Source organism: Gadus chalcogrammus, chromosome 10 (assembly GCF_026213295.1).
Source record: "Gadus chalcogrammus isolate NIFS_2021 chromosome 10, NIFS_Gcha_1.0, whole genome shotgun sequence".
In the NCBI taxonomy this organism is placed as follows: Eukaryota; Metazoa; Chordata; class Actinopteri; order Gadiformes; family Gadidae; genus Gadus; species Gadus chalcogrammus.
In genome coordinates, this window is record NC_079421.1 from 13,719,781 (window position 1) to 13,740,176 (window position 20,396).

The 20,396-nt window shown below is 48.5% G+C and overlaps 1 protein-coding gene across 2 annotated transcripts in view; it reads right to left on the bottom strand.

Moving 5' to 3' along the window:
• The window catches only part of enox2 (ecto-NOX disulfide-thiol exchanger 2), a 43,247-nt gene that overhangs the window by 10,140 nt on the left and 12,711 nt on the right, over nt 1-20,396 (bottom strand). Inside the window, exons 3-9 of one of the 2 annotated variants that reach the window (XM_056600463.1) lie at nt 16,778-16,984; nt 14,178-14,411; nt 12,259-12,471; nt 8,932-9,038; nt 4,720-4,840; nt 2,551-2,738; nt 545-685 (exon numbers count right to left, since the gene is read on the bottom strand). In XM_056600463.1, the coding sequence (XP_056456438.1) occupies nt 545-685; nt 2,551-2,738; nt 4,720-4,840; nt 8,932-9,038; nt 12,259-12,471; nt 14,178-14,411; nt 16,778-16,984 (1,211 nt within the window). Of the gene's footprint in view, nt 1-544; nt 686-2,550; nt 2,739-4,719; nt 4,841-8,931; nt 9,039-12,258; nt 12,472-14,177; nt 14,412-16,777; nt 16,992-20,396 lie in introns of both variants that reach the window. The other variant, XM_056600461.1, reaches the window with a different exon arrangement.

Genomic DNA, 20,396 nt, shown 5'->3' on the forward strand with positions numbered 1-20,396 from the left:
GTGCCATAAAACACCAACCTCCAAAATACCACAAAGAGATTCCGGTACAAGAGTAAATAAACTGCCTTTCAAAAATGGGGACAGGTATTTTGACGGCCACCTTGATCATTTGCAAGTGGTGGTTTGCCGTCGTCCGAAAGGCATTGTGTCATGTGTCTGTGGTGACTTTGTAACGATGACTCATCCCATACGCCTTTGACTATGCGGTCCCACATTCCCTGAATCCCTACGTGGGCTGGCCAATGACATTCACTATGCTTTCCCAAAAAAGTGTCTCCCTGTTAACTCCACTTGAAGAGCTGCACTAATTATCCCAGTGTGTGCATGTGTGTGTGTAAACGTTTGTGTGTGATCATTTGTGTCTGTGTACTTTTGTGTGTGTGGGGGTGTGTGTGTGCGTGTCTGTGTGCGTACATGCGTGGGTGCGTCTCTGTGTGTGTATTTTTGTGTGTGTGTGCGTGTGTGCGCGTTAGTGTGTGCATGCGTGCATGCTTGTGTCTGAGTGTGTGTGTGTGTGACTGTCTGTGTGTGTGTGTGTGCTCACCACAGGGCTGGGGGGGGCGTGGAGGTTCTGGATGCCCTCCTGCAGGGTGAGAACCTGGTTCTTCATCTGCTGATTGTCATCGGTGCTCTTCTCCAGCTCCGCCTCCCGCTGCTTCAACTCATCCCTCATCTTCAACAATTGCTGAGAGAAAAGAAGGAAAACATCCACCGGGGGGGGGTGAGTTTGCGCCGTGCACCACTGAGTTCCAGTAAGGTGGTGAGTTTCACGACACAGCCTGCTCACACACACACACACACACACGCCGCATGTTACTCTGCTGCTAGCCTTTGGTTTGGCAGCCGCTCCACCTCCCACCAGAAGCCGACACTGTGATAATAGTGTCGGTTTTCACCCATACCGCGGCGATGTAAAGTTGGCGTCAAGGGTAGCGCGTTTAAAAATCATGTATAGGAGGAGAAATGTTAAAGAAATAGAGCTTGAGCTCAGCTTTGACAGAGTCAACAATAAACGTGAGGAGAATGCCGTTGAGCTAGTAAGCCCTCCTGGTGAGACACATCCACGGTGAGACGGAAAATTCTTGCCTTAAAGCTAGAAACGCAGCAAGACATGCGGGGCGCCAGGGATTACGACGTGTACTTCATGTGCCAAAAGCAACCAATTACAGAACTCCTTTATGCCTCTTAGCATAGTCAACTATACTATAATTAGAAAAAAATAAAGGGAAAAGGAGGCCAACGCTGTTTGGATAATATTCCACCGTAGCCACATGACACAACATGAGGTCCCAGCATTTAGAGTTATTCAATCTTGGCATTTTCCATTTGGTTTAACCATCCATAAACAATACCCCAGGTTGAGAGCTGGGGAGAGGTAATTACTTTCGCTGAGCAGAAATGCACAGCGGGGGGGTAATGGATTCTCTTCTTCTAAACATGAATCGATCATAATTCCTATTAGCCGTCCCTGACACCGAACTCGGTGGAGGGAGACGAAAAATATACAGAGGGAAAAAAAAAGCTAATCGGTACCGTATGGAACGGTATCCAACAAACAACGTGTCGGGATGGGGGTTTGGTTTGGTCTGAATCGTGATCTTTAGTCGAAACACAACTGTAAAATGATTCATGTTTTTTTATGTGTAACCGTAAACTAGATTTTATCTGGGGGTTACTCCGAGGGAGTCTTGGTGAAGAGAGCTCGGACATAAAGATTTCCCCTGAGATCCATTATCTGCTGTGTGGCCGCTCTGTTGTGTGACAACAGTTTGCGTCTCACACACCGCCGAGGTCCAGCAGGAACAGTGCCCTGGACGCCCGGCGATTCGGTAACGATTCAGCCAACGGTGTCTTTCTTTTGCATGCTATACCTTTCCGTGTTATTTGTTTTTTGGCCTTTGCCCGACGGATTGCATGGCTGATCGAATCGGCCATTTACTGCCTGCTATGTAGGAGCAGGAACATGCATCTCTGTCTCTCTCACGGTCTTCATGTGTGTGGGTTTTAACTGGCCATTAGAAGGCACTAGTCGCTGCTCACGGCAGCTGTGCCATTCCCCCTCTTTTGCTCGCGTAGCACTGTGAGGTTGTCTGTAAAGGGCTGCTCAATACAATGACACAGCAGCTTTTCATCCCGAATGGAAGACTGCTGGTTGACCTCAGTGACATGAATTTCTAAATTAAAGTACACCGTGTCTGGAACTGGCTGCGTCTGCGTGTGTGTGTGTGTGTGTGTGTAGGTGTGTGTAGGTATGTGTAGGTGTGTGTGTGTGTGTGTGTGTGTTTCTGTGTATACGTGCCTGCAGTTGAGAGGCAAAGAAATAAAAGATTAATACTAAAAGTGAGGAGTATGTTTTGATTCATTAATACTGTTTGTGTCTATGTTTGTGCGTGTGTGTGTGCCTGCATGCGAAAAGGACATGAATAAATGATAAACAGTAAAAGCGAGGAGCGTGTTTTGATTCATTAATACTGCTGGTGCGTTTGCGTGTGTGTGTGTCTGTGTCTGTGTCTGTGCGTGCGTGCCTGTGCGTGCGTGCTCATCCCCCACCTTCTGCATGCCCTGTAGCGCCTGCTGCAGGAAGCTGAGCTGCTGGGAGTGCGTGGTGTCCTCCTCGCTCCTGATTGGCTGGTTCTTGCCCTGCTCCTGTTTGAGCAGCTCCACCTCGTTCCTGTAGGCGTCCAGCTGGCAGCGCAGGGAGTCGTTCTCCTCCTTCAGCGTCTCCACCTGGGACACACCTGGGGGGCACACGCGTAGCCTGTCAGACGCCCCCTGGTTCAGCGCGCTCGTACGCGGACGCAACCGGCAGCCGCGAATCACTCTGGGTCTTGGCCGCGCCGCGTTTGGTTATTGGTGGTGGACCTTTAAGGGCTGGCCCCCCCCAGCGAGGGCCCCGACTCCTGTGGCGTCGTCTGGGTTTTATTAACTGAGCGCCCTTCTGTCGATCATGATCAAAAGGTAAACACCACGCTGGGCTTTGGCTTCTCCGGCTGGGCCGTAGGAATTTGAATTATATCAGAGCAAATAGCGGTTTAATCATGCTGTGTTATTTTTTCTAGAACCGTAATAATAATATTTCTGTTTTCAATATGGGATTTTATTGGAGTTGCTGTTGTGGGCTTTTCACAAGTGCACTGTGAAGTCTGCGTCTCAACGATTGTTGGTTTGTCCCTAAAAGACGATGTTTGTGTTTTGAGGGTCGCAAAACTTGTCTTCATCCCTCCCTGTACCCCCACACCCGACCAGACAGCCTCACCCCTAAAGTACGGCAGTGGAGTCGGGCAGAGATGGTTCTGGACTGAATAAACAGCCTGTGGGGGCTGTTCCGTAGCACTGCTCTGACCCCTTAAAGGGGGGCGAGCAGACAGTGGGTATTATTAACACCGGGTCCCCACTGAGCTCCACAGATGTCCTGTATCATCTGGCCGGTCTCCTTCTGTGGGCCTGAGAGGAGGCACTTTGGGCAGGAGCGATGGGCTGACGGGCTGGGAGATGAGGCCTGGCTGTGTCTGTGTCTTCCTGAGGGCTTTGTTTTATATATATTTAGTATATATCTTTTTATATATTTATTTGTATGTCTTTTTTTTTCTGAGCTGTCAAAGAGATGCACATTGTGTAAAGAAAGTAAAACCCCACTGTTGACTAACCAACACAGTGTGTGTGTGCGTGCATGTTTCGGGTCAGAGGCATTGATCTGAACGCCTCATCAGAGTCACACGGGCAAGTAACCCGCTTTGCAGGATTCCCTCCGCCTTGGCTTCCATTATCCACCCGTGTTGTGAAACACGCACACAGTCATTGACCTTAAGCTGTGTGTGCCTCCACCCCTCACCGACCCAGCCCCACACACCCCTCGGATTGACAGTTCTTCATCCATAAATCGCTTGACTTAAAGCACAGATGCTGTTTTCTAATGTTTTGCAGCAGGGCTGACTGTGGCTGGTCATGCATAGAGGTTAAAGAGCGGGTGTGAGAAGCTGCCGGTTGAAGCAAAATACCAACAAGTATCATAATTACACACGTCACCCTCAGCCAATTGTGGGACAGTGTGACAACATGACAGGTTTCTGACAGCGATGGTAATTACCGTTATCCAACAGTCAAGGCACTCGAGAAGGGGGAATCGAGATGTCGAAGACTGCATTTAAATACATTTGCATGCTGATTAGAGGAACTGGCAATTAGCGAACGGCTGGGATCGGGCTGATTAAAAGGCAGAAAGTAAAGTATGAGATTACAAAGCAGAGTATAGGTAATAACCGAGGGATGGCCACCTGCATGGGTGTTGGGGGGGCTCTGTGTCCCCCACTCTGAACCCCAGAGGAGGGGGGCCACTGTCGATGTTGACTCCGCCGTTAAGTGCTGCTCCTTCGCCGGACACGACCACAGCTTGCACGGCTCGTCAGCAATCCGACCCCCAAGTGTTTGCGACAGGAGTCGTGCGTCTGCTCGCACGACTGCGCTCGCCGAGCACGCGTGTGTGTGGAAGCGCGGCAGCCGGTGGCGAACCATAGGAGCGGCGACTTGTGTGCGCGTGTCGTGTGCTTTCCGCGGTAATGTCCGGCCATTAGCTCGACGGGCCGCGAGGCGGTGCAGAGCGTCTTGATGCATCCTCAACGAGTCTTAACGCGGCCAGACAGAGAGCCTGGCTGGCTGAACGGTACGTGCTCTCTGCGCGTTAATGGGCTGAGAAGGGGGGCCGCGATGAAGGGGTCGTACCTGGGTCCTCCAGGTCCTTGCCGTCGGCGAGGTGGGAGCTCTCCATGTCGTCGTCCGACATCTCCATCTCCTCCTCCCGCCGGATGCCCATCAGCTGCTCGTTGTGCATGTTCCTGATCTCCTGGAAGACACGAGCACAACGACACAGGCGTTGCCATGACGATCGTAGTGAGGTGCCCCCGGGGCGATTTCGTCGTCGTGTGCGGGAAACACATGCACTTGTAAAAGGAGAAATAAACAATTAAAATCACGTTGCAATAGTTTCTTTCCCTTGGCATCTCGGTAGCTTACGTTTGGAACTCATCATCATTACGAAACCTGTTTCGCGTATTTGTATCCGCAGGTAACGCAGCTTTTTAATGCAACGCTTTTGCTTCTAAAAACAGAAGAGGGCAGAGCGGCAACGGAGGAACGGTGAAACCCAGGGCTGTGGACTCCTCCACAGATTCTCCTCCCTGAGGCATGGCCAAAGGCCACTGAGAACCACGCGCTGAGCCTCAGCTCAACGCTTTGTACTCCAAAGCAGCGCAGAATCGTGCATCTGCAAAAGGAACCCGGGCGCACCGAGCCCACAGGGGGGCTGCGAGAGGTGTGCGTGTGTAAGGCACACGTCTCCCCGGCGCAGCGTTATCTACGTCTTTCTTGATCTTCCGTGAGGTGTGCGCGGTCAGGGCTCCCTGTGGTGTCTCCGGTGCACAGCGCCACACTAACAGCCGCTGCAGCCAGACGGGCTGGACCGACCCATGGGGGCAGCCGGCCTGATTACAGCCCAGAAACCAGCCCCGAAAGATCAGTCGCAAGGCGATATTCCCCCCATGGCAGTGGTCCCCGAAACCATCTGTGTGTTACAGCCCCCCCCTCCCCGACCGCACACACCTAAAACCTCGGATTTGGCAACGGATCTCCAGACATATCACCTAAAATAAACCTTGCCGCCGTGTCTGGGTGAATCAGGAGATAAAGTGCCCAGGGGTACACATACCCCGGCCAATGTGTGCGTGTCCCTCCATGAATTCGATTGCCCGTGGGCAGAGGGTAATCATGCAATGCATTCTAAACTCAATACTTTGCCTCGCTTCCTCTATGGGGCTTGCACATCGTGTCCTCAAAGAGCAATGGACTCCTCCATTTTGGAAGCAGAGGAGCATAGGGACGCTACGGCTAGTAATAGTGTTGTCATTATGTAGTAATTCATCGTGAATTCGTTTTTCATGATAGGGAGATATTATTGTGTTTGAAACAGCCACAATGTTTCTAATGCGAGAGATGGTTCAGCCTACGTTAAGGAGGTATCTCAACGTTTGTATAGGATTTGACATTATTACCTCACTCGCTCTAGGCATCACAAAATGGCAAAGTATCGCCAACCACAAAAGGATCCTGAGATCCATTGTGACGTACAAGCCCTATACATATAGGGGAGACCCTGTGTGCTGCTGCAGGGCCAGATAGCAAGACTGCAGTGCTACACCACTCTAATAGATGGCTCACACACACACACACACACACACACACAGAGAGCGAGAGAGCGAGAGAGCAAGAGAGAGAGCAAGAGAGAGACTCCCACGCACACATCTGCAAGACAGCTAAATCTACCCATAGAGAAAAGCATTAGTGTACACGTGTTGAAACTAATCAGGAGCGGGATATGGGGGGTGGTTTTGGGGGGGTGTCCCAATAAAAGAAGAGAAATATCAGCGCTGATGGAAACTGAATAGCTAATGGAGCACAAAAAGAAAAAAGCCTAAAACCTGGCCAAGAGTAAACAACCACCCAACCATCTGTCCACTGACAGTATCACCCAGAGCAACTGGCAGAGGTCAGAAAGGTATACACACACTGCCTTCTAGGACATACACACACAGGCTTTTATACACACGCACATACAGAAACACACTAGCTTTTGAGCACACACCCTTGGTTTGAGTGCACTCACGCAACACACACACGCACGCACTCACGCACACACACACACACACACACACACACTAGGAGGAGGCAGCAGTTGTGTGATTCTGCTGTTGAGCTGGCTGCTGGGCTAGCCTCCCTCCTCCTCTGGTCTCCAGCTCCGGGCCAGATAATCACGCTGCATATAAAATATGAGTGAGCAGAACGGGCCTCTTTCAGCGCCATGATAAACTGCAGCTTGACAGTCACACTTTATCACCTGGGCTCTTTTGAGGCCACAACACTGTGTCGGGGAAAAGGGAGCTGCGACTTTTAACTCTGACGGAAATTAAATTAGCAGTATAACTTTTACAAGGCGGGGGAGAAGGAATGTCCTTGGCTCGCAGTGGGGGCGCGGGATTCTTCTGCGGTTTGGGTTGTTTTTCTAGAAGGTGAAGGCGTATTTACGCTGCATACGTATGTGTGTCGTCATGCCGTTTTGTGTCGACAAGGCTGCCGTCATTGCCCATTTGGACATAACGGGAGAGCTCCCTGGCAACCCTGATTCTTCCCTGTGCCCATGAGCAATGGCGATTTGGTTTTGGTGCTCATTCTCTATGTTCAATAGTGTTGACCGATTGTGCTGCTATCTACAATGTATTTGTTTAGTCGTCACAAACTAGCAGGTAGAGGTTTGCAATGCCGGTTTGCAGTAAGCTGAATACGTTGTGGCCGTAACCCAGAATTGTATCAGATTGTATCTTATTCGTACCAACACGCAAAGATTGGAAAACATGCAAATGCATTTCAACATAATGTTCCCTCGTGATGTGCATTAACTAAAATGCACATTGGCAAATTACATGCGTGATGACAAGGTAGACTTTCACCTTCCTATCACACATATAATTATTGTTCATGACGGACAGAGTTACCTGCGCGGGCAACCGCTGGCTTATTATGGCTGTTACTTGGAACCGAATAACATCTATGTTCATCATGAGAAGGCAACAGCAATTTTATTTTTTCCAGTACATTATGTTCATTACTCACGTCCTCATGTTTCAGCTACTCAAAAATGACAGAGGTAAGGCAGAAGCCATACCATATGCCCCTGGGCCACATACCTTTCATTAGGGTTATGTTTTGCTTCTTCTGAGTGGGCGTGTCTTTGTGTGTGCATGTGTGCGTAGGTGCATGTGTGTGTTTGTTTCGGTGTTGCTGCTTCATTCATTAGTATTTGTGTGTGTGCGAGGTTGTGTGTGTTTTGGTGTTGGTGCTACATTGGCAATCATAGTTGTGCTGTATTTCATGTGCAAGAGCCCAGACTGTTGATTAAACTAAAATGTAATATTCTCCCCACCACAGATGCCAAAGAAAGCAGGAACTTACCGATTAGATCTGAACAGACCTTTTGATTGAGGACAATGCCCATCACCAACATACCCCAAATTACACATCATCATGCTAATCAACACACAATTTGACTGAGACAATATCTCAATCTCTTAAACAAAAATGAAACAAAACAAATGAATGACAGTTCTCATCTTGTGAATATCAATTCATTAAATTACATCCATTAATGAACCTTAATCAAATTCAGACGACGCCTTTCGCAGTTAAATATATCGGGTTAAAAGTAATAGGTTCCCTAGAAGAGAAAGAGCGACAGAGGATAAGAGAGAGCACGAGAGCTAGATGGAGAGACGGATGGATGGATTGATTTGTTCGAGAAATAGCTGCAGAGGGGAGAAGAGAGAAGGAAACGTAGGACTAGGAGAGCAGGAAGGAGGAGAAGCAGGTTGCAGGATTACCTGTTGCTGAAGACTTAGCGGTCGTACACTCACCTAGAGGCGTGTCCCTCTTCACAGGGTGCTGGGGTGTGAGGGTGAGGGGAACAGAGTAAAGAGAGAAGGGGGAAGGCCTGTATCGGGGGCACACTGGATCTTACACTTATTGGCTGGGGGTCTCGGCGGCCCCACCCTTGGCGTGGAGGAGGGGGGGGGGGGGTGCTTCATCCGAGGTTCATCGTAGCACTTACTGTTTCTAACCAAGTTCACGCCTGCAAAGCTCAGTCCTAGCCATCGCTCCATCACCCTGTGCACTCTGAGTTTCGTGGTGCTTAAGGTCTTAGTCAACGTATCAAGAGTGCCGTGCAGCGCAGGAAACTTTGTCACAGGGGGACATCACAAGAGAGGGTAGTAGATAATGTGTTCAGGGGTAAACACCACACACAGTGTGTACGGTCTAGTGGACCGTGAATAAAGGTCGGTAAATAAGTAATCATAAATAGGTAAATAAAGAAAAGTATAGAATACCAACCTCGGCTTGCTTGCGCCACACGTCCAGGTTCTTGCGCTGCGCTTTGGAGAAATGGTCCCATGCCTTTTGTTTGGAAGCGGCTTGGAATACAGACACAATCTGTTCAACTGTGGCAGGAGGCAAGGGAGGACCAGAGAGCATTCAGAGAGAGAGAGAGAGAGAGAGAGAGAGAGAGAGAGAGAGAGAGAGAGAGAGAGAACAGAGGTAGAAAAAAAGGGTAGAAAGAGGGAAAGAGACAATGAGATATAGGGAGAGTGAGATAATATGAGACGTAGAGAGAACGAGAGTGAGATTGAGAGAGAGAGAGAGAGAGAGAGAGAGAGAGAGAGAGAGAGAGAGAGAGAGAGAGAGAGAGAGAGAGAGAGAGAGACAGACAGAGTGAGAGAGAGAGAGAGAGAGAGAGAGAGAGAGAGAGAGAGAGAGAGAGAGAGAGAGAGAGAGAGAGAGAGAGAGAGAGAGAGAGAGAGAGAGAGAGAGAGAGAGAGAGAGAGAGTTTGAGAGAGAGTTTGAGAGAGAGTGAGATTGAGAGAGAGTGAGATTGAGAGAGAGTGAGATTGAGAGTGAGATAGACAGAGAGAGAGAGAGAGGGAGGGGGAGAGAGGACAGGTGGGAAGGAGCAGAGTCAGCTAGGGACGCAAAGAACTGCATCTGTTTTTGTGTGTTTGTGTCTGTGTGTGTGCGGGTAGTTGTGGGTATTGCGTGGTTGTCCGTGTGTGCGTGTGTGTGTGTGTGTGTGTGTGTGTGTGTGTGTGTGTGCTCGAGTGTCCTCTACTTACCAGCTGATGCCAGTGCATCGCCTCCGATTGGTTGGCAGGGGAAAGGTTTCCATGCAGAGAACGTATCTAGCAGCGCAACACGCGCGGTACACAACACGTCTACTCGAGTGAACAGCAGTGAAAGTGCACCACTCAATACTGAGCCGAACAGAAGGCCGTCAACTGGATTGACAACAGATGGAATACCCGACAGACATCTCTCCGCAACGCTCACGGCCACACCGGGAACGTGCCGGAACGTCTCGACACTTGTTTCGGTGAAACTTATCTTTTCAAACTTCGGGGGGGAAGCTAATATCTCAACAATTATGGAAATAGTAACAACGTCATCCGGATCCGGCTCCCTACGTTTCTTGCCGGAAAAACCTCAACGTATCGTGTGACACGGAAACGAATAACAACCCTGAAACAAATCCCGTATTACAGTAATAAAAAGCTCCTTCCTGTAAACGGGGTTTTGCACCAGCCGTAGCCACAGGTTGTGAATGGCTTGTGTATTTCCAGAACCGTACACGTTTCTGCATTAAAACGATAATGAGAAACTCTGGTTCCTGTGTCTCCTTCCGGGGCTGTGTGTGGTGAAGAATAGGAATGTCTGCTCCGGGTGGACTCGGCGGGGCACCAGCCATTACCCTCCACAGTGTTTCCTCAGCCGTCTCATTGTACAATGAGGACTGTATGGATTCCCTGCTAGCCTCCTGGCCACTAATGCACACGACGGTCAATAGGAGAGCCATAGAGGTGGTCTCGGACTAAACTCTGTCTGTGTATGCGTGTATTCGGCCTCTGTGTGTGTGTCCGTCTGTGTGTTATGCCTGTGTGTGTGGTTGTGTGCGTTTAAGCATGTGTGTTTGTGTGCGTGCGTGCGTCTGTATGTGCTTTGTGTGTATGTGCTTTGTGTGTATGTGCTTTGTGTGTATGTGCTTTGTGTGTATGTGCCTTGAGTGTGTGCCTGCCTGTGTGTGTGTGTGTGTGTGTGTGTGTGTGTGTGTGTGTGTGTGTGTGTGTGTGTGTGTGTGTGTGTGTGTGTGTGTGTGTGTGTGTGTGTGTGTGTGTGTGTGTGTGTGTGTGTGCTTATGCTTGTGTGTGTGAGTGTGGGGGGTTAGAGTGATGTGAGGGAGCAGTACAGAGATCAATAGTGTCTTCCCAGAACCCTTTAATTTGATGTTGCCAATCGATGCTTAAGGCAGAGCCAAGGCAAAAAGCTACGGGGCTAAGGACAAGCTTTCACTGAGGTGAATGTGGTGTGTATTCGGTGCTCAGTGGTTTACTGTGCAGGACGCTGGCCTACGGTAAAGTTGTACATTTTCTTAAATTCGCGGCTGGGGACTGTTGGCGGGCAGATTAAACGAACGGCACAAAAAACACCTACGCACTATTTCTTTCAAAATCCATTCTGAGAAGGCAACGGCGTCAGCAACATTTCCGATGCTTCTGCCCTTATTATGGTTGCTCTTAAGATTACAAAGCCAGAGCAGATGGGCGCTGGCATTGTCCCAAACACGAGTACAGTGACAGAACTAAACAGACCCCAGGCTGGTAATGGTGATTTGTGACTATGGTGACAGCTTCCACGTACGTAAGGGCTAATGAGTAGTGAGGAAGAGTTTACTTTATCCAAACAATAAGAATACTGAACACGGATGTCCTTCAACTAGGAATGAATATCTGATATGTTACATTCAATCTAACCTATTACCGATTTGAATCACAACTCTAATTGATGTGACGATTCCAAACAACCAGAAAATAAAAATTAATTGTTAAATGGGCTTTTTAAGTTGCTTTTTTAGAGTTGTGATCAACAGCCCTTAAAAAAGATCTGTCATCACAAACTATTCCGGGACAGACCGGGAAGCAATTAAAGAGTGTAAGCTAAATAAAAAAAAAGGAGGCCAATGTGAATATGTGGTGATGATCCTGCTTTGACTTAATGGGAGCAGAGAGGACGACTGGAGAGGCAACACACTTACCTTCAGAACTGGCCTCCTCCACATGCTTCAACAGAGACTCGGGCAATCACATAAACACAGCTTACGACTAACCAATCAACTTCCCAAGAAGAAGTTCTTTTAATTATCATAATCACAGAGTATGAACGCCTGAGATATTTATATTTGCATTATGTGTGCGGTAAAGTTAGAACCTAATGCCTTTTTAAACGGCAATTTGATTTCTCAGTTGTTTTGTTCACAGGGTGTACAGTTAGATAAGACACGTTGCAAGACTGTCTACTATACACTTTGCTAATCAAGCAACCTCTATAATGATCCGATGTGCTATGTATTTCTAATAGCCTGCGAAATCCTGAGCCAGCAAACCCTGAAGGCGGCTTTCAAAGTAATTGTTGGCCTATTTCTAAACACTGAACGTAGAGGGTCTAAATATTCAGTCTCCTTCTCTTGACAAGCGAGTTCAAGACTGTATTTTTTCCTCTCCATTGTTAGTTAAGTGCATAGCCTTAGCCTCCTGCATGTGAATGGCCTGACCAGTGAAGCAGAGAGAGAGAGAGAGAGAGAGTCAGAGAGAGAGCGATAGAGGGAGAACTCACATTGACCCAGTATCCCAGACAGGGCCGTCTTGAACTTCTCCTTGGCCTCCTCCATCTCCTTCTCGTGGGTGCTCTTCTCCCCAAGCAGCCGGCGGATGTGGCTGTTGGACGACTGGATCATGGAGTAGAAGTTGTTGGCGTTGCGGCGGTTGACCTCGCCGCGCTCCACCCAGGTCAGCAGCACTCGCACCGCGTCCGGGAACGACCCGTCGTCTGGCCGGGGCGGGAGGAGAAGAGGAAGAGGGGAGAGTGAGGAACGGTCAGCACATCAGGGTTTTCACAGCGTCTTTACGCCTTAGGCGGCCGCCTAAGCAACAAATGTCTGCCGCCTTAACTACTAACTTTTTTTTAAATATTATTTAAAAGTATAAAATAATTAAAAAAATCAGGTTGCAGGACAGTAAAATAAGCTTAAATGGTTAAATTCTTGAGAGGATATCTGGAGTGAATTGTTCCTGGAGAGAAAAAACATGGCACGCTTTCGGCGGAAAGTTCTAGTGTGTTCTGCTTCTACGCACGGGGACACTGCCAATTACACCAACGATGGGATTTTAAAAATAAAAATGTGTACAAAAGAGTGTAAAAATAAAATATCGGTAACTGTACACCTGTTATCGCTGTACAGCTATCTCACAAAAAAAAAGTACAGAAAGTGAGACCGAGAAATAAATGCCACTCTGGGTGAAACGTGAACACTGGCAGTTCAAAGAGAAAGCCATATAGATGAACGGCCTCTCGATATAAACAGACTGCGCTGAGTGAGAGGGATGGAGAGAGACACACCGGGGGTGGGGGGGAGACGGCGAGAAAGATGAAAGCATATGAAAGCAGCAAACAGGTGAATTGGCTGAAGAGTGACTTCAGGGCTTGTTGCCATCACAACGCAAGTCGGGGTATTGTTCAAACATCCGCTGGTCTGGGATGTGCATTTAGAAAACTGAAACCGACGTTTCTGCCGAAATAAAGGACTCTGAAACAGTTAACTGTGCAGCAAAAAAGGGACAATGTAGACGGTCCATAGCACTATAGCGCTCTCTCTCTCTCGAAGCTCACAGTCATTAGCCAAGAGCATTCTTCGTGGGTAACAGCACTCTGTTAAGAGTTATTTTACACCATGGCCTCCCAGCTGGGGCTGGAGAGAGTAAGCGAAAGCCCGCGGCAGATGGCCGAGAGCGATTGAGTCCTGCTCCCGTTTTCGTGGGGGTGGCGATCCTGTCCGGGGGCCCTGGAAGTGTCACTGCTAATTAATGGAAAACTTGGGTTTCCCAGCCAGAAAGCTGTGACCAGAGGCGAGCGGGAGAGAGGGGGAAAGGGAAGGGATATCTGGGGATATGATACTGGAGGCGGCTGACAAAACGGATGAAGGCAGAGGCCACAGGAGAGGTATTGGGCTCCTTTGTATCAAGCATTAGCCACCAATTTCCAGGCCGTTTCTTTTTGCACACTTCCCCCATCCAGGTGTTTTCCAGAGCATAACTGAAGGCAGATGTGGAGTGGACACACTGGCAGTGAGGAGCAGATTACGTGTAGCTATTGTATTATGGCAGACATTATTATAGAACCCTAATTATTAATCCATAACTCTGAGACTACATGCTGTTTTTTTTGTTTTTATTTTTTGCTCATGTTTTGCTTGTTTCCTTGGCGACAACCTCATCGTAGGCCCTTTTCTTGGCCAATCGCACAGACAGCGTAACAAGATATGTGTCCTCTGTCCTGAGCAAAAACATATTATCAATTTTCCGTGCCATTTATTTGTCAATTTTTGTCTCACTCACACACACACACACACACACACACACACACACACACACACTCTCTCTCTCTTTTTATCCTTTGCTACATAGTGTGCTATGCATGTCCTATCCCATCTATCTCCTGCACGTTTTCCGGGGGCGTTCACAACACCCACGCCCTACCTTTGATCTTGTCCCCCAGCTGGCTGCACTCGTGGTCGGAGTAGTGCACGATGGGCGGCGGGGAGGGGGGTCGGAGGAGGTCCTCCTCAATCTTGCGCCGGTGCCGCTCCTCCCTGGCCAGCATGCGCTGCCTGCACTCCCACTCGTAGAGGTCGTCCCTGGCCTGGGCGAAGTCCACGTGGAGGCGGCCCGTGTCCTTCTTGTCCGTGCTGGAGCCCAGGCGGATCCGGTAGCCTGGAGGTCAGCGGGGGGGGGGGGGGGGCAGCGGAGGTGGAGAGGGGAAGAAAGGGAGAAGGAGGCGAAAAAACATTAATAACTTCAATGCAGAGGGCAAGAGAGAGACACAGGTCGCCTGCAGAGAGGGTGCTGAGTGACGCATTTGGATGCAGCCCAGCGGTGCCGTCTTCAAACGCGGCTTCTTCTTCTTTGGGTTATACATTCGTTATGTTTCCCCTTATTGTCTGCCTGGCACCCGCGGCTACACGCCGCACGCAGCCTCAGACAGTTCTGAGCGCCGTGCTAGGGATCACATGCTAACAGGGATGTCAACCCCGGTAACACCTGAATGCATCCCCAAAGAAGAGTGCGCTAAAAGAGAAACCGCATCATAAATGGCAATGAGACCGCCTGGGGAACCGTCTACCCCGCCTGTTGCAGGGCGATACTTCAATGGATTCTATTTTCTGCGTCAATACCCAACACTATTACCTACAAACCTGTATATTTGACGCCGAGGCAAGACTAAAGGAGGGCGCACTTTATGAGGCGGGAAATCAATCAGTTGAGTAGTTAACCACCTGTCTCTTGTCACCTTGCGTTATCTGCCGTCTTGACTGATGCCTCCGTTCCTAAGCAGAGTGTAGAGGAACAGGCCTGTATCCTGTACGTCAATACGATGGACTGAGGGGTAGCGATTGGCTTTCTAGTTGCTGGGGAAACACTGCAGTAACACCCTGGTTCTCTCTCTCTGGCTTTTAAGGGGGAGAATGCGCTAATTGACAAGCTAAAGTGTGTTTGTGTGTGTGTGTGTGTGTGTGCGCACCAACACAAGGTCTCAGGGGCCATAGGGAAAGAAAAGGAGAGGGATTGTGACGCAGGAGTCTCTTGTTTGGGGGCTTCTGAAGGCTGAGAATGTAGACGTGTGAGGGTGTTTGGTGTTAGTATCCGTGTTTTGTTTAGATTAGTGTATGTTCCGTGTTTACATGTGCAGTTGTGTATGCTCCGACAGAGGCCAGGATGCCGGCTGGAGATCGGGGTATTTATGGTACAGAATGGCAGCCCTGTTCTTTTGGATCGTTGGGGAACCACTGCTTCATGTTAATGTGGAAAAGAGATGTGTATGTGTGTGAGCATGAGCGTGGGCATCAAACCCACGCTCATGTTCACACACATACACATAAATACCAATCAAAAATCCTTCACCTCAGCCGGTCTCTGTCATAACCATACACTACACCCATATTAAATAAAGGTACTACTACGGGCGGCATTGGTGCGGCTGTGATGATGAATGAGCTTCGTGATGATGGGACATACGCGCCGACTGGTGCATCAAGGCACGAGTTAAGACACCTGAGCCCTGGATGCAGCTGGGAAATGGTGATAAGATAAGAGGCCCATGTAACATAACACGACAGAGCGAGGGGGTGAACGAGAGAGAGAGCAAGGGGGGGAGGGGGAGAGAGAGAGAGAGAGAGAGAGAGAGAGAGAGAGAGAGAGAGAGAGAGAGAGAGAGAGAGAGAGAGAGAGAGAGAACGCAACAGAGAGAAAGCACAAGAGAGAGTGAGGGGAGAGGGAAAGCGAGAGAGAGAGAGAGAAGCGAGAGAGAGATAGAGGGAGAGAGAGATAGAGGGAGAGCGAGAGAGAGAGGGGAGCGAGTGAGAGTGAGAGATATCGAGAGCGAGAGGGGAGTGAGTGAGAGAGAGCGAGAGAGAGGGGAGTGAGTGAGAGAGTGAGGGGGAGCGAGAGAAAGAGAGTAAGCGAGCGTTAGGGAAGAGAGCAAGCGAGCGAGCGAAAGAGAAGAGAAGAGAAAGAGAGAGAGAATGATAGTGAGCGAGCGTGATAGGAGAGGAGCGAGAGAGAGAGAGCGAAGGGCGAGCGAGAGAGAGAGCCTTTCTCTACTTCCCGTCAGTGTTCATTGCCAGGCTGAGCATGGGGACCCGGTGGCAGTGATTTCCCAGGACTACAGCACCAGAAGCTCACAGAAGTCTGGGGAAATCCGAGCGCGGAAGCCAGCATTGAGGAGGACTGAGACACAGTGGGACGCATCCTACGTATAATCAATGAAATGACACTGGGGAGAGCCGTGTGGGAAGCTAGCCAGAGGATTGGTTTCCGGAAGGTGGGCGTTCTGAAAGGCTGTGTCGGATGTTTGAGGCCTCGCCGTTTCGGAAGACAGTTGACGGTGAAGTTTCCAAAGGGGCCTCCGCGAGTTTGAAAGACTCCGCTCCGGGCGTGGCAAGATTAGCATACACTGATTAATATATTCACATTGTGCAATTTATACAAACCAATCTAGGTCTGAAATCGACCTACCTACTGATCACCAATTTCAAACGCCAGATTGCTTTACAAAAAAAAAAATGAAGAGGCCTGCTCACCGGAGAGGAAGAGGGCCTTGTCCACGGTGAACTCCTCGGCGAATCGGATGTGGCAGAAGTTCTTCTTGCTCTTGCGGATGGCGATGATCTCCCCGCACTGGCCGAAGATCTCCACGATGAGCTGCTCCGTGGCGTTCTCCGGGAGACCGCCCACAAACACCGTCTTGCAGCCAGGAGGGCGCTCTCTGATGGCAGGAGGAGGAAGGTCTGCCAAACATGGAGAAGAGAAAGAGAAGGCGCACACAGTCATTGTCTGAGCTACAGTCACATTACCTGCAGGCCTTCTCGTTAGCAGTCGCTGTGAGCAGCACGCATTAAGGGACCAACGACGGATCAGAACATATGGGCCGCTTGGGATTAAACCACAGCATCTGTACAGCCTGTACGATTGTAAGACGAAGAGTGTACTTACTAAGTGCATGTGTACACACATTTAATACTTGCTTTAATACCCAAGTGCTTACATACAGCCAACCATGCTTTTATCTGGATTTAAATTACAACTTGAAAGAATTTAATTAATCACATTATGTAGCCGACCAAACTAGATCTTAATCTTGTAAAAATTGGATAATGCAATGCATTTGCGTCTGGATAATAACGTGCACGTACAAGCGCACCGATGAGACATCTGATTAATTATTGGAAAACCAAAGCACACACAAAAATGAAAGCCGCAATCATCTTTCACAGCATTGACAACACAACCCATGTATTACACCAAATACGACGGAGGTGTGAAGAGTGATTGACACAGCACATTGGGTAAATGTCCTTGCTGCGTTTCATTATTTTGCATCATTCCATGCATGAAGATCCATGTCACATTAAGATTCAGAACAGTTGGTGGTGCCTATAAAGTGACCAGTATCCACAATTAACCAAATGGAGCCCGCTACGTCCGAGCACTGTGCAAGTAAGTAGCCTTTGTGGAAAAGTTCAAGAGGCCAATTACGTCAGAAGATGCCAATCAGCCAATTACAGCGGAACAATGCAGAATCAAGATTTCTTTAGTCCAGAGAATACAATTCTGACTGGTATTTCCTCAATCCATTGGATCACTGAGCCTCTGGCTCTAGATCGTCACACAGAGAGAGATGAAATGATTCCATGAGGCTTTCGGTGACTGCCCGATACCCAGCAACATTAACCTAAATCAACTCGCGTGCTACGCTTAACCAGGTCATCACGGGTCCAGCATTCCTTCTATGCCTAGTAGAACCTCTTGGGGGCACGGCACAGACCCTGGTTTTGTCACCAGAGACATTCTACAAAAAAAGAAAGTTATATGCACAAGGGATTCTACACTGTTAATTGAAAGCTTCACAGACCCTTTTTTTTATTACTCTCTCCTGCTGTGTTTCATGTTAATGGCCAATTATACGCTAACAATCATGTGGCTTCCAGCCACATGATTGGGCCAAACCAATATGAAGAGAAAACAAGAGAAATACCCTGATCACAGAGTTTTGAGCATGTCTTAGACTTAGGCTTGGCTTTATTGATCCTTTTGGGATGACTCCCTCAAGGAAATTGAATTTCCAGTAGCTTCCAGAAACACAACACAATATATATACAATATAAGATTAAACAATAAACTCTTAGCTAACTATAAAAAGTAAACAATAACAGTAAACAAGAAAGTAGAGATAAGAATAGAAGTAAAACAGGAATCAAGTCTGCCCACAAACGATAGCTAAGTAATCCTAAATCTGATTAGTGAGACTAGCGATAGTTACCAGGATATTAGCATCCACATGCTATGCCTACCCAAGTCATCACCATCCCCATGCTATGTTAACCTAGGTCATCACCATCCATGGAGGCACAAACCAGGTCATCACCATTCACAGTGCTACACTAACCAATGTCTTCAACCTCCATGTGACACTTGCCCAGGCTATTAGCATCCACAATCCCAAACTAAACCAGGTCATCCCCATTCACTGTGCTACACCACCCCGGTCATCACCGACCAGCGTTTTTCAAACCGAGATATGCACAATCCACCATGCTCAAAGCTAGCTAACATTTTCAAATAGGTTTAATTTAAGTAGAGGCACTAAAAAGGCACAAAATAAAGAAAATGGCAAGAAATAAAACCGTGGCTTTGATGCGAATGCAAACCGACAATCCTAGCTATGCACACTGAATGGGATAGGAGGCGGAATGGTTTGAGGGAGAGAGGGAGAGAGCGAGAGAGAGAGAGAGAGAGAGAGAGGAGGGGGAACAGCTTAAGGTCAGTGAGAGGGTTGCTTTGTTTGGTGTCAGGTTGATGGTGTGGAGCTGGAGGGGGGAATGCCTCTGATGGAAACCATATGCATCCTACTGATTGGCTGCCAGCACCTTCCCCATGATATTGGGCCTACAGCGGGATGGGATTCATGTACACTTCTTTACCTTACTGCACTCATAACAAACCATGCATCACCCATGCACCCTCACCACCCCCAACTGTAGCTAAAAGTTAAAACGAACATTTGCTTTCAAGCAGAGTTGTCCAGCTCAAGGCCCTCTACATCTTAGGCCTAGCCCTGTGTTGAATGATTTATTACGACGCAGACAAAATAAACATGGTTGCTGGTTCAAACCCCTTGCCTACTCCCGGCTAAGTGCCGAGGTATCCTTGAAGAACACCAACCCACCGCTCGCTGCTCCCTACGGGCTGGTTTGACGTCTGGCCCGGCCGGTGTTGCTTTTTGTGTGTTAACCTGTGTGTGTGTCTGTGTGTGTGTAGATAGGGATAGCTGAATGTAAGGCATATAAAGCAAAGCTTTGAGGGGCAGCAGTGGTTTAAAGAGCTATATGAATGCAATCCATTCTTGCGGGATGGGGAATAGGCCAGACAGTTGGCGACAAATACATACAACCGCACAAAACACACACAATATAAACCAAACACACAGGTTTCATAGCATCGCTTTTTGCAGAGTCGCGTGGTACTCCACCAGATTCCCTTGTGTGGTAAAGTAAAGCACTTCTGACAACAAGCACCATGAAATAGTAATACGCAGGTGGCAGCATTGTGTTTCTCCCACTCCTTTGTCAGCCCACTTCTCCACTCGGAAGGTGCTTTCTGTGGGGCCGAGAGTAGGCCTAAATAAAACTGTCTGTGACACCAGATTGGACTTTACTTTGACATGAAAGAGTTGCGGTGAATACAACTTTTTTCCTTGCTGATTCAAATCCAGGTTCCTTAGCTGTAAAGTCACTAATACCCTCATGAAACCATGTTCAAACAGTAATGTTTAACTGGCATTTACAGTGAAGCATTAAAAACACAGTCAACAGCCAGAAAACACTTCCTCCTCCCCTCCTCCTTACCTCAAATAGTTCTGTGTTGATATTGCCAATTTCCTATTGTTTTGACTCAACTGTGTTTGCGTTTGATAAGAAGGGTTGAAGCGGGTTGCAAGGGAAGTTCTAAAGACACATTTAATAGTGTTAAGTCTGACAAGTCCTGTTGGCGTTGTACATGTTTGACCTTTTTAAGTGGCCCATTTGTCAGCCAAAACCAGGTAAATCTTTAACCAAATGCAACTGTGTTTGGAGACGTTTCCCCTGACACACAAAACTACAGTGGAAGGCGGGAGCCTCTGGATGGGTTAGCTTGGCCTGT